General features: G+C 33.6%; 2 protein-coding genes and 2 pseudogenes across 2 annotated transcripts; 3 read left to right on the forward strand and 1 right to left on the reverse strand.

Annotated features, from left to right (window-relative positions):
- Nucleotides 1–1955: 1955 nt before the first annotated feature.
- On the forward strand, nt 1956–4250 carry LOC110640478 (cytochrome P450 71B36-like; annotated as a pseudogene).
- Nucleotides 4251–5371: 1121 nt separating this feature from the next.
- Nucleotides 5372–8061, reverse strand: LOC110640503 (uncharacterized protein At3g61260). Its single transcript, XM_021791829.2, has 3 exons — nt 6634–8061; nt 6469–6550; nt 5372–5750 (listed from the first exon to the last, which is right to left on the reverse strand). The coding sequence occupies exons 1-3, from the start codon at nt 7419–7421 to the stop codon at nt 5541–5543; spliced, it is 1080 nt and encodes a 359-aa protein (XP_021647521.2). The 5' UTR covers nt 7422–8061; the 3' UTR covers nt 5372–5540.
- Nucleotides 8062–9941: 1880 nt separating this feature from the next.
- LOC110640476 (uncharacterized) lies at nt 9942–13473 on the forward strand (annotated as a pseudogene).
- LOC110640506 (uncharacterized) lies at nt 11255–12139 on the forward strand. The gene is made up of 2 exons (XM_021791831.2): nt 11255–11630; nt 11999–12139. The coding sequence occupies exons 1-2, from the start codon at nt 11353–11355 to the stop codon at nt 12030–12032; spliced, it is 312 nt and encodes a 103-aa protein (XP_021647523.2). The 5' UTR covers nt 11255–11352; the 3' UTR covers nt 12033–12139.
- Nucleotides 13474–13499: the final 26 nt, after the last annotated feature.

Below are 13499 nucleotides of genomic sequence, written 5' to 3' on the forward strand. Positions count from 1 at the left end.
TTAAAGGGAAGGCGGGGGATATTAAGATAAAAATAATTTATATTTAAAAATGAGTGAATTAATATAAAAATATAAAGAAATAATATATATTTTTTATATTAAAAAAATAAAAAGAAATTAAATTTAATAATAAAATTTGTTATGTATATTTATAAAATTATAGAATTAAATTTTTTTTTCTTAAATGTATTCAAAAAATTATGAATTTTTTATTTAAAAAAAAAAAGAAAATTTTTAAGATATAACGGTCATAATTTTTATATGCTCAAAACTTTAATTATAGTTGATATTTTTAATTTAGCTCAATCTCATAAAAATTGATCTACTATTAAACTTGAGATGACACTCAATAGAATAAATTATTAGATAACTTATCATTTCTTTGCATTATAATTTTAAATAAAGATAATATTTAATTATTATACGAAAAAATTAAACGTCATTAAGTTAATCAGGCGATCATGCTTGTTGTTAAAAATTATGAAATTCATAGATTTCATGATTGAATTTAATAATCAAACAATCAATAGAAAATTTACTTAAAAAATTTATATTTTGCCCCTTGAATATTATTTACCTTTTGAAAAAAAAAATTACATAAATATGATGAATATGACAATGATAATGCAGTGGCAGAGGGTAGTATTACAATGAATGAATGTGTGATGAAAAATAATAATAGTGACATAGGCAAACTACTGTTTTCATATTGATGGGAAGTGATAATAGAGGAAGCGACAGTAACAATGGTAAGACCATGAAAATATAGAAACAATGATAATAGAAAGCGAAATTGGGAAGATTTATTTAAAATTCTATTTTTTTATAATATAATTTTAAATAATTTTATTAATTTTAAAATATATAATTCTTAAATTTTTAAGATGAAATGAAATGTTAAAAAAAAAATAAGAAACATTAATTTAAAAGTTCATAAAATTTTAATAATTAAATAAATATTAATTACATATATCTAATATTTTCATAATTTAATCATGAAAATTGAGGTTATAATGACAATAATAAAAATATTTTAAAAAAAGTGGGATTTTTTTATTAAATTTAGTTATTTTAAGTTTCAATAAAATTATATTTGTCCTTAATAATTAGGTTATAATATTATATTTAACAATTAAAATTAAAGTAAATTAAAATATTAGTATAAAAAAGTAAATGTGTTAAATTTTAGAATGCAACTAACTTGTAGAATATTTGAAACAATTAAATATATATAGACATCAAATTAAATAACTAATAAATTTGGTGATCATCACTTAACTATTTTTAATTATTTTATGTAATTATTGTAAAATTATAGAATTTTTTAAAATGAATTAATCATTATAAAGTAGATGTCTTTAAATTTATAAAAATGCATGAGAAGTAAAATAAAGAGAAATAATATATTATAGAAAAGTGAAGTAGAAGTTGATGTGAAAATTATAAAAGAAGAGAAGGTTATATAAATTAAATAAATTAAAATTAGGTAATTTTGATAGTTATGAGATTTAACTTCTACATCATTAAAATTTTCTCTCTCTGTACACCTGACTTGATTATTCAGAAATTAGACATATGAAGAACAAAAAGAATTTAAACCATCAATCTCATTAGAGGAATGAATTGCACTACCAGACTCCAATTTAGAAGATCAAATATAAATCTACAAAACATATACTCTATGAATTGCATACCTATATATATTTAAAAAAAAAAGGGAAAAGATGGAGACAAACCAAATCCTCAAGCATGGATATAAAATAATTAAAAAAAAAAAAAAAAAAAGAAAAGATTTGGCAACTTTGTTTGAAAGTGGTAGCTGGTTCATTTAAAGGTGAAGAATGATTTCAAAGTTCATCCATCCTAAAGCGAGCTAAGGCTCTAATGGCTCCTTATACTGTCTATGTGGCTTCCTCTTCTCTTACTCTTGCCACTATTGCTTATATCCAAACAGAAGCGAGATAAAAAAACAAAACAAGCAGCTGCCACCAAGCCTTTTAAAGCTTCCAATTTTGGGCAACTTACACCAACTTGGTGAATTGCTTCATCAATCCTACTGGCAGCTGTCCAAAAAATATGGCCCTGTCATGCTCCTTCACCTCGGTGGTATCCCAACTGTTGTAATCTCCTCTGCTGAGGAAGCAAGGGAGGTCTTGAAAATTCATGATCTTGCCTGTTGTAGCAGACCTCCTTTAGCCGGCTCTGGCAGAGTCACGTACAATTACAAAGATGTTGCTTTTGCACCATATCTTGATCACTGGAGAAACACGAGGAAATTAATTGTTCTTGAGCTCTTTAGCTTGAAGAGGGTGCAGTCTTTTTGGTCCCTTAGGGAAGAAGAAGTAGGATTGCTAATCAGTTCTATCTGCAAGGCAGCATCTTCTGCAACTCCTGTTAATCTCACTGATAAGTTGTTTGCCTTTACTGCAAATATCACATTAAAGATGGCTTTTGGATTCAATTATCGAGGGTCTAAATTTGACACAGAGAGATTTCGTTTTCATGAAGTGATTCATGATGCTGAGGCTGTGGCAGGAAGCTTCTCTACAGGTGAATTAATCCCATTTGTGGGTTGGATTTTTGATCAGATAACTGGTCATCAAGCAAGGACTGAAGGAGTTTTCCATCTTTCTTCCAATGTGTAATCGATGATCATCGGAAAACTGGAAGAGAAAAGAAGCAGGATGACTTGATTGTTGGGAATAGAGAAGGAACAAGCCGAACTCGGCAGAGCAGCTCAGTTCACAAAAAGTAACATTAAAGCAGTCCTCACAGAAAGTATTGTGTTCTTAATATATCTGCATGATGTTAAGATTGTTATCTGAGAAAATAAGAGCTTACAGAATCATTTTGAAATTAAGCCTCTACTTCATTGTGATATTTGTCTAGCAGAATATATTTCTGGGTGGCGTAGACACTTCTGCAATTGCTTTGAATTGGGCAATGGCAGTGCTTGTAAGGAATCCTAGTGTGATGAAGAAAGTGCAAGATGAAATCAGAAATCATGTTGGGAAAAAAGGAAGAGTAACTGAAGGTGATATTGATAAGCTTGAATACCTCAAGATGGTAATAAAAGAAACTTTCAGACAGTATCCTGCCGTCCCACTACTACTTCCAAGAGAAACAATGTCTCACCGTAAAATCAGTCGTTATAATATTTATCCCAAGACAATGATCCAAGTTAATGCCTGAGCAATCGGGCTTGATCCTCAATACTGGAAGGACCCGGAGCACTTCTTCCCTGAAAGATTTGAAGATAGCTCAAATGACTTTAAAGGACAAAATTTTGAGTTTTTGCCATTTGGAGTTGGTAGAAGAATTTGTCCAGGGATACACATGGGAACAGTAACAGTAGAGACTGCACTAGCAAATCTTCTGTATTGTTGATTGGAAATTACCCAATGGGATGCAGAATGAAGATATCGATATGGAAGAGCGAGCCAGTGTTAGTCTCTCTATCTCTAAGAAGACCCCTCTAAGCCTTGTCCCTGTAAAGTACTTCAGTGACTGCTAGAAGATAACACCGAACTCTGAAAGGCATTTTACTGTATGTACGTATCAATGAAGTATGTTGTATGTATCTAAATAAAGTAGATATGCAATATGCATATGTCTGTAGATGTGGCCTTCTACAAATACTATAGGCAATTTCAACCCAAGAAGTTTGGTTGAAATGTTACCTTAATATTGAAATAAAAATCTGCTGCAGCATTTATTATATCTAAGGATTAGGTCAAATATATTCTGAAGGTAAGACAATAAATTTAAAACATAGTGCAGAATCCTCAGTACTGATTTTGCAAGGCATATTCATGGAAATCAAATCAAAATGCAGGTTAAAATCTGGTACTAATATAGAATTGTGAAAGATTAGGTATTGACAAATCTTCTGTATTCACAGAGAAGTTCAGGGAAATCAAGTGCTGCTTAGTTTCTCAGATTGTTTTAATCTGAAAAACTGATTAACTAGGGAGAAAGTGATGTTCAAATAAGCTTCTACTCTATGAAATAAGAAATTGCAGTCAACTGTTTCCTCAAGAACTGTAACTGCATTCACAGGCCTTGCTCAGGTTGAGCATGGTTGGCACCGCATTCCAGGTCAAGTGCATCTTCCAGAAAGATTTCTAGATTACAATTCTGACTAGAATTCTCAACTCAACTGAATCATTGAGACGGTGGTGAGACACATCTATGGATATTGTGAAACAATTAAATGACCAAATGCTGCTATACATGGCCAAAACAATGAATTTCAGTGTCATGGGGAAATGAATTTCATCAGGTGGAAGCACATAGTCACAGTGCTTTTATGTGGTCCCAAGATTACAGTCTTGAGATTTTAACAAGAACTAGACTTCTGCTCATGCCTTGCTCATTATCGATATATTAAAATAAACATATCAAAATTGAAATGATCTATTTCCTGGTAAAGAGTATTTAAGCTTAGAATCATATCAAAATTGACTAATGGAATCTCAAACTCTTGTTATTCGAATTTGGGAATCTAATCATCTCTTGTCAGCTATAAGTATTTCTATCCATCTTTTTTGGGTTTCCTGTATGGAAAAAAAAATTAAGGATTTGGAAATCAATAACGATGTATATACATGTTTTCCGTAGTTGCTCAATTTAATAATTTTTCTTAGCTGCGAGACAATGACACCAAAGGCAAATAAAAAAAGAATCATAAAATAGGACATTTGAATATAGATTAACGCACCTATATGATAGAGATGGATTAAATTTAGTGTAAAAAACTGCAAAACCAATATCATAACTTGACTACACTCCAATAATCCAAGTGTTAAAAGAATATTTGTGATTTCAAAGATCACAGAAAAGCAAAAAAAGTTTCATCAATTAACCTTTTGGAAGCATTTTATCAAATATGTGGAGTTGATAACTTATGCTGTCCTCTTCCATGCAAGTGCTGTGAATAAGCACTTCATCGTTGAAAGAGTGTGCTTTTATATCTCGGCTGTTGACAGCAAACCGCATTCTTGAATCTACAAAATTGACACTTCTAACTTTTTTCCGCAGTTATTTTTTGCAAATTTGCTTGAAGTGATAAGTAGGTGATGCAGAAGCAATTGAAGAAAGATAATAATAAATGTCCACTGACCACTATAACGGTTCCTGATGGTCCTTTTTGCTGAGTTATGTGATCAATACTTGATTTATGCTTTTACGTGTCCTGAGTGGTCTCTTCATGCAATAATACTCGTCCTCAGTTTGCCACTGTGGTGGGCATTTTTATCCTTATGACAAGAATTGTGAAAGGGGGAAAGGGTTACTCCCATAACAAGCAGCTCATTTGAAGGCTTTCTTATAATTTTACCTCTTACATACACACACATACAAGTCCATGAAGTATCATAACGAAGGCTTTCTTGAAGTTGGGTTTGGGTTTTGGGGGAACGCATTTTCAGAATTTAACATGTCAAATGAATTCAAAAAGTTCACAGGAATATATGCCATCAAAAGAAGTGACAAAAGAATGATTATTGGAGGATGTTATATGCAGACATAGTGCAATATTGCTATGAACAAAGGGAAGGCAACTTAAAGGACAAGGAAGAGGGCAAGTGTCCAGTCCTCCTTATATAATCTGCCCTTTCACCAGTCCTTACAGCTTTCTCATTCAGCTTGTCCTCAGCATTTGCACGTTTCTCTTCAGCTATTCTTTTTGTTGCTGCGAGTTTGCTTGCCAACTTTTCTTGTGCACGAGCTTTCATTCTCTCGGCTTTCACCTATGAAGAAGACACTAGTAATCAGATAGCTGAATTTTATTCTGCATATTAATTTTTGTTTCTTCTGATCAATGCTTTTGGGCCAATATTTAGCTCTATAGCGAATTATTGTGGCTATTTAATATTGTTTATCAACAAAACGTGCAAGCAACAGACCATATTATATAATCAAGGCATGCATTTCAGCCTACAAAACAAATTTACCCTTTTCTTGTGCTTCTGCCCATTTGTTATTCAACAAGCCCTTTAAAGGGCTTTTACTTCATTGCACTGACTAAGCATATAGGGTGAGCCTAGGTTAGCTCAAGGGTGTTGAGACATTCTTTTGCTTCAATTGTTATCATTACATGGCTGTCTATGCCAATGCAAGATTATTTATATGACACAGAAGATTTTGAAATCAGGAATATAGTTGTTGGATGAAGCCTTGGATCTAATACTGGTTTCATGAATTTTGTACTCGGAGTGATAAGTAACAAGTACATAAAGTAACTTCTTGAGTTTTGAAGATGGGGATGGAGATGTTCAGGAAAATGTAAACAGTGGTAGAGACATGTCGGCATTTCAAGCATTATTATGAGAGAGGCATTGCAACAATTCTGGTCCCTACACTTTGTGACATTGAAAGTAAAGCATTTGACAAAAAGCAATAGAACCAAACTAAAGTAGAGTATATTATTAGTCAGTTATCAACCATCAATCCAGACATAAAGATTACCTCCATTTTCCTCATTTCCATTTCTGCTTTCCTCTTCTCATGATTTTCCCAGGCTTGTATCTTCACCTCTTCACGCTTGTACCTACAAAAACATGTAAACACAAAACTCAGATGCAGTTGCAAAATGAACTCCATTTTAGAGGAGTGATAGTAGAAATAGATCACCTTGCCCTATATTTGGCACGTTCTGCCTCATCCCAAGCCATAGCTCTTGTCTCCAAAGGATTCAGATTTCCTGCTTCATCTAAATCCTTATTCTCAGGCATCTTAGAACCATTTGGTTCTTCTCCATGGCGCCTTCTGGCAGCAGAACTGAGCTCACCGGTAGGTCTGAAGCCTGCTGGATAGCCCTGATCAGCGCCTTGCTGCCCATATTTATGCCTTACTGGAGTGGAGGATCCTGAAGATATGGGGCTCCTTGCTGCTGGAGTTCCAGCTCTAATAGGAGTTGCTGTTCTTGAGGGCTCTTGGCTGGCAATTGGGGTCATCTCAGTCCCCATATCCCTAACACATATTGATCTAAGAGTAGATGCAGTAGAATTCTGCACTGGCTTATTGATTCTCCAAATGGACTCATCACAATCCACCTTCTTGGTTTCCACTTCATAAGGATTTGTCACTGAAGCAGGGCACCCATTTGGTTCTTGTCCTTCAACTTCATCTTCATCACTTGGATAGTCTTGTTCCTGCTGCCGAACTGGAGCTATCAGTCTCCTATCATCAGCATTTGAGGTTCTTGGCTTGGATTGGTTTTTATCCCCTCTTGACAACCCAACTAGCCATTTTTGTGCATCATCCCATTTGGATGGTGTTGGCTTGCCTAAGGCTGTCCTGTGATGAGAAGTGCGGTTTGCTCCACTGCCTTTATGAAACTCAAAACTTATTCCCTTGCTAGTTGAAATCTCTTGAATTGGTCCATGACTGTAGCAACCTTTATCCTCTATGGATCTCATTCTCTAAACAAAAGCTTTCTTAACTACTTCCTTCAAGAAACATGTGTGACTAAAACCCAGAACCCCACATAGCTTTGTATGTCAGTGAATGGATGAAAGAGTCTAATTCATAACTTTGAAGAGCAGATCCCAAGTAAAGCAAAACGGTTCTGATCCCATATATCTTGAAATCTAAACCTTTATATCTACCGTTAGGTCTCTTATTGTCACAAAAGATATAGAGAGGCAAAGAAAATGGACCAAGATTCATTCCCCATAAAACACTTGCTCTTAAATATGAGAACAAATATCAAACAACTGGCATGCATTTGTTTGGAACCTAATTAAGCTAGCAATGTCAGTTAAATCTTCTCTAGTGCATTAATGATCCAATAAAAAGGACACATTAAATATCTCCCCATCCCTCTATCTATGTACAGAAAATGTAAAATATACTTTCCCAAGTAATAAAAACCAATTTCCTAAACTTGTCATATCAAACAAAAAGCCAATAGTGCCTAACAGGAACTCTCATAGTACCTCAAACTTACTTCACACGGCAGCTGGGGTCTGGGAGAAGGGAGAACCCATGTGCAATGCATAATTAATTACCCAGCTTAAACTCATTGTGACCCATATATTAAAAAAAGGAGGGAGAAAAGGGAGGGAGAAAAGGGAGGAAATGAAAACCCAATAATGCCTAAAAGCCAAAAAGCTGAAAGCACGCATGTGTTCAATAGTACATTAAATAAAACAGAACCCATCATCAAAACTTTATGATTGTCTAGAGCTAAAAAAGCAATTATTTTGGATCCGAAAGAATAAGAGCAGTAAAAAAGCCAGAGAAGGGTTTTGTGCATTAAAAAAGCCAGAAAATGTAGGAAATGCTCATCTGCAAAGGAAAAAATTCCTTAAAATCATGAATTCTGGAGACAATCTAGCACCAAAACCATAGATGGGGAAGTTCAGATCCATTGTGCATTAAAATACTATAAAGAAATAAATAATCTGCAGCAACCATTGAAACTCGTGTGTTCACTTCACAAATTACAGATATCTTCCTTTTTTTCTGTTTAACCCACAAAGGTAATCCAGGGCAGGGTGAGACCCACTCTAAGGACTCAGGAGAGTTAATTTTTAAAATACCGTTGCAGATTGCCCCTTTAACGGTAACTAGGGGAGGGTAGACATCTGACAGATGACACGTGGACGGCGAAGAATTTGAGAATGGTAAGATTTCTGAGCTTTCCACATGACGGTGACAGGGTACTGTGTAGGGTACAATAGTGGTCAATTGAAATGAATAGACTGTTTTAGTGTAAAATTGTAGGGTACCCATTTTGCCAAGATTGGATATTTGCCATGCCCCACCATTTATTACCTTGATGAATCATTTGGAGTGTGGGGACCATTTCCATCTACTGAAAGGGTCCACATGGGATGTCTGGGCTTGGGACCTACAGTCACTTGCGGACGCACATTTTCATTTTTTTTAATTGTTTGGTAAAAGGAATGGAATAGATGATTGATTTTGTCTCAATCTAAACAAATTGATTATACCAATCATGTGGCATTTATTAACGGTTAGTAATTTAGGAATTGCAATTCTGATTATTTTATAAAAAATAATATATATATATATAATATTTTTTATAATAATATTTTTTAAAAAAATATTTTTTTATTATTTAATTATAATATTAAATTAATAATATGTGTTTATATTATATATATAAATGTTTTATTATCAAAATTTTAAAAATAAAAAATATTTTCTCTTTTAAAAAGAGTGAGTCATTTTTCTTAAAAATTACTTAATTTTTATAAAAAAAATTTCATTAATCTAATTTTCTAAGTATTCCAAACATTAAAAATGTAAAATTATTTTTACAAAGATTTTTTTTATTAAAAAAATATTTTTCATAAAACGACAATGCCTAACTATTTAAATTTTTTATAATCATTTAAATAATTAATCTAATTAGCAAATGAATATATTTTTTATGTTATATATTAAATCTTAAATTAAATCATTAAAAGTATTTTTAATTTAATTCAATTACAATATATATTTTTTTGAAAATGTTAATAAATTATGATAATTTTTATTTCATAATTTAAAATGTCAACAATTAAAGATACTAAATATGATATTGATCTTTTTTTATATTTTTTAAAAATGTAATTAGACCATTTTAAGATATATTAATTTAATTAGTAAAAAAATGTTTATGAAATTTTAATTTAAATCTCAAATTTAGTATTAATGTTATAAATTAATGAAATTTAATAAAAAAAATAAATTACAACTTAATATTATTTAATTATGGGATCTTGGGTTTGAGTCTATAGAAAGTGACCCAAGTTGGTAATACCCAGTCCAAATCGTAGTGAAACACGGTTTATCATCACTCTTGGAGTTTGACCTGTCATTGGAAGCCCATGGGGTTCAGAATTTTCATGCCCAGAAATTCAATACGGCAGATGGGCCCGTCTACAACATACTTGGCTATCAGTTAAATTTTCAGGGAACATGATTGACCTGTGAAGTGCGAGGCTTTTCAACATCTGGGTCATGGGTGTTTCAGGGTTTATCAAAGGGTTTAGTGGTTTCTACAGAAATAAACCCAGAATCAAACCATACCCATTTGGGTATCACATTCAAAGCAGAGCATTATTGCATTCCCAAAACTTCGATGCTAATGATTCAGTACTTCCTGTTTTGATCGCTGTTGCAGGACCCGTCGGTCTCGTTCTCTCTATACTTCTCACCAAATTAGGTACCTTTCTCGTTATTTTTTTGCCCTTATTTCTTGATACTCAGTATGGTTACTGAGAAAGTCTCGGAGAAGATACTTTGGAATGCCAGTTTGTTATAGCTTCCGGATTTAACACGCATAGAATAGTAAAACCCGCGAAGATTGAAGTTATGGCGTATAATTTGTCATGAGCTGTATTATAAGTTTTAGTTGCTGCTGTTTGATTTGTGGTTTCTGAGAACAAGTTTATTTATTTATGGGTTTACGAATTGCTAAACAAACATCTTTTTACAAGGACAACAATGATAAATTGGTGTCTGTTTTTTTAGTTTGTGTTCAAAGAGAACTTTTTTTTGCTTTGCTTTTCTTTCATGTTACTATTATGCTTTTTGAATTTTGTTATAGATGGTGCATTAGCACTTCCAAATTATTGTTGGGATCGTTGTTGAAACGTTTAATATAATTGATGCAACAGGGGTCAAATATGCCATTTTGGAAAAGAGCAAGGCATTTTCGAACGACCCCCAAGCACACTTTATCAACAATCGGTCCATGGAGGTTGGTTGTCTTATGTGGTATTAATATCCAATCCACTTGGTTGCTTAACAGAATTCGAGCTTCATTGTGACGTTTTAATGGGTAGGTATTTCGCAAGTTGGATGGTCTTGCAGAGGAGATCCAGAGGTCACAACCACCAGTAGAATTATGGAGGAAGTTCATATATTGTACTTCAATAACTGGTTCAATTTCTTGGATCGGTTGACCACACGCAACCTCAAGGTTTGATTGATTTTTAGAACATGCAATATTGCCACATAGAATGCAGCTTGATCTTAGGTTCTCAGTATTGCTTTTACCTTTGCAGCTTCGCTCCATTTGTATTTTTATTTTGAAGTAATACGGATCCTTGACTTCCACTTTCATTTTCAGATTGCAATTTTTAATACAGCACTTTGCATCCAAAACTTCAGAACAGCCATGGCAGTTCCTGCCTGCTCTTGGTCTTGAACCAACTGTTGCAAATTCAGGTATTCAATGTTGTTATTGTTTTTCATCTTGTTTTAAGTAATTTTGTTCAATCCTTTCTACTATTGTTGGGAAAATAAAAATATTCTATTAATTTTCCACTTGATGGCAGTGATTTCTTTTCTTTCTTGCCTTCCCTCCTCTCATTTGTTCTCTCTCCTAGCAAAATGGAAAAAGAAGGCTCATCAGTGACATGTTCTTTTTTCACCTTTTCTGGCTTTTCTGTGTATCAAGTTATTACCGATGGGATTGGTTCCATTTTACCATCTGGAATACAAAAGGCAATTTTGGATGGGATTTTCACAATAGGTCTTGCACAGCTTTCTGAATCTCTCCTAAATGAAAAAAACCCACTTGGGTCTTCAAGGCTTGCCAAAGTAAGGCGTATATTTGAAAAAGGAAAGAGCCTTCAGCTCCAGTTTTCTGCTGAGGATCTTGGTTTCAGGTATTGCTTACCAATCATCATCTTACAAGTGTACTTTCAAGTTTCAAATCTGTACGCATTGCTGGCTTTGTAGCTACTTCACTCTAAAAAATTTTTGTTACAAAATGTTTTTAGAGCTGCTGGAGATGACCAAGTTGAACACATAAGTAGCTTTGTATCACATTACTAATGTTTTAACTTTTAGCATCCTCTCAATTTATTGACAAATTTGACTTTGTTTTGTTATTTGATATTACTTCTCCGTGATTCTTCCAAAGAAAAGATTGACAAGTGACTATTTTTTTCTCCGTGATTCTTCCAAAGAAAAGATTGACTAGTGACTATTTTTTCAAAAACTCTATAATCTCGATTTCATGATCTTGTTTCAGTTTCAGGGGAGACGAGTCAATTTGGCCAATTTAAGCATTTTCATATCCTATCATCTATTTTCGGTACCTTGAAGGAGCACTTATTCCTGATAATGATAGCATGGTGGATGTTCTGGAACCTCTTACTGTTCATCAGAGGGACTATATTCCTTCTGCAAATCCTGGGTCAAGACTGCCCCATACGGATGTGCGGATATTATCAAATTTACAAAGTGAGGTAGGTATGCCGTTGTTTTCATTAGATTGTATGTTATGCAGTTGTCAAGTAGGGATCACCTTAATTACATGAATATATTAACTTCTTACATTCTGGCCTTCTGCACATTGATATATAGACTGAAGCTTTCTTCTGTGATTGTATTGTCAGCAAGTGCGTAACCTGAGATGAGCATTTTAGGTTGCCAAGTTTCAGCTTGCACATCCACAAGTGGATTTAGATCCACTTTATATGGAAACATGTTGTATTTTGCATTGTGATTATTAATTGTGGTAAATGTGCTTTTTTAGGTGACTGTTTCTACACTTGATCTTTTGTGTGGGGACAAAATTGAGTTTCTTCTCATTATAGCACCACTCGAGGAGTCCTACCAACTTGCTCACGCTGCATTCAAGGAGCTGAGCAATTCAAAGCTTCTGCTAAAGTTTGTGTACTATGGTCCACTGACTCTTAATGAATTTGAAGCAAGCAGTGAGAAGGCATTAATGCCTTGGAAAAACTATATAGATGTTCTGGAGGTTAAGAAACCATCAAATCTATCATCATGGTGGAGTATGTGTCTGATGACTGACAAAGGAGCAATCTTAGTGAGGCCTGATGAACACATTGCTTGGTGTGTGAAATCAGGTGTTGACAATGATCCTGTCACAGAGATGACAAGGTTGTTTTCTGCTACATTGGGGGTAAAAGAACCAAAAATTAAGAGACTGCACTTAGAAGACTTGGAGAATTCTACTTGTGTATTTTCAGGAAAAGTCTTCCCTACAGGGAGTAATTTCATTAATGTTACATATGATTTCAAACTGACATCATTATAGAAAATTCTTTGCAGACAATTGGGAGAAGAAGATTATAGTTGGAACTTTCATGGCGTAATATTATTTCCCTGCAAATCACCATGATGTGACCACTAGAATTTTGCCTGGCCAGCATTAGAATTTGTGCAGTTCAGTGTTCATGTTCAATGTGTTTTTATCTTCTTGTCATGTACTGCAGTAATCTACGTCTACTGGGTAAATCACATGCTATGCAAGGGTTTGACACATGCATTGCCTGATGAATGAGATAATTGGTAAAGTCAGTGCATAGTAATTTGTCATGTATATAAATGTAAGGAAGATTTTAACAAAGTTTCTGGTTCTTCTTATTAGTAGTTTCTGATCTTTTTTATTAGTTTTTCAGATTTGATAATTAGTTACCTTGTGAAAGACACTTAGTTGCAGTTAACTAGTCCAGAATTGCAAGAATTGCACTTCAATGCTGGTGTATTGTGAGTGGTCAAGT

Source organism: Hevea brasiliensis, chromosome 7 (genome assembly GCF_030052815.1).
Source record: "Hevea brasiliensis isolate MT/VB/25A 57/8 chromosome 7, ASM3005281v1, whole genome shotgun sequence".
Taxonomy (NCBI): domain Eukaryota; kingdom Viridiplantae; phylum Streptophyta; class Magnoliopsida; order Malpighiales; family Euphorbiaceae; genus Hevea; species Hevea brasiliensis.

Coding starts and splice junctions, on each gene's coding strand:
- LOC110640503 (XM_021791829.2), bottom strand. CDS start 7,421: ATGAGATCCATAGAGGATAAAGGTTGCTACAGTCATGGACCAATTCAA. Junction 6,551..6,633: donor CGTGCCAAATATAGGGCAAG/GTGATCTATTTC, acceptor ATGTTTTTGTAG/GTACAAGCGTGAAGAGGTGA. Junction 5,751..6,468: donor TGGAAATGAGGAAAATGGAG/GTAATCTTTATG, acceptor TCTTCTTCATAG/GTGAAAGCCGAGAGAATGAA.
- LOC110640506 (XM_021791831.2), top strand. CDS start 11,353: ATGGAAAAAGAAGGCTCATCAGTGACATGTTCTTTTTTCACCTTTTCT. Junction 11,631..11,998: donor GCTGAGGATCTTGGTTTCAG/GTATTGCTTACC, acceptor ATCTTGTTTCAG/TTTCAGGGGAGACGAGTCAA.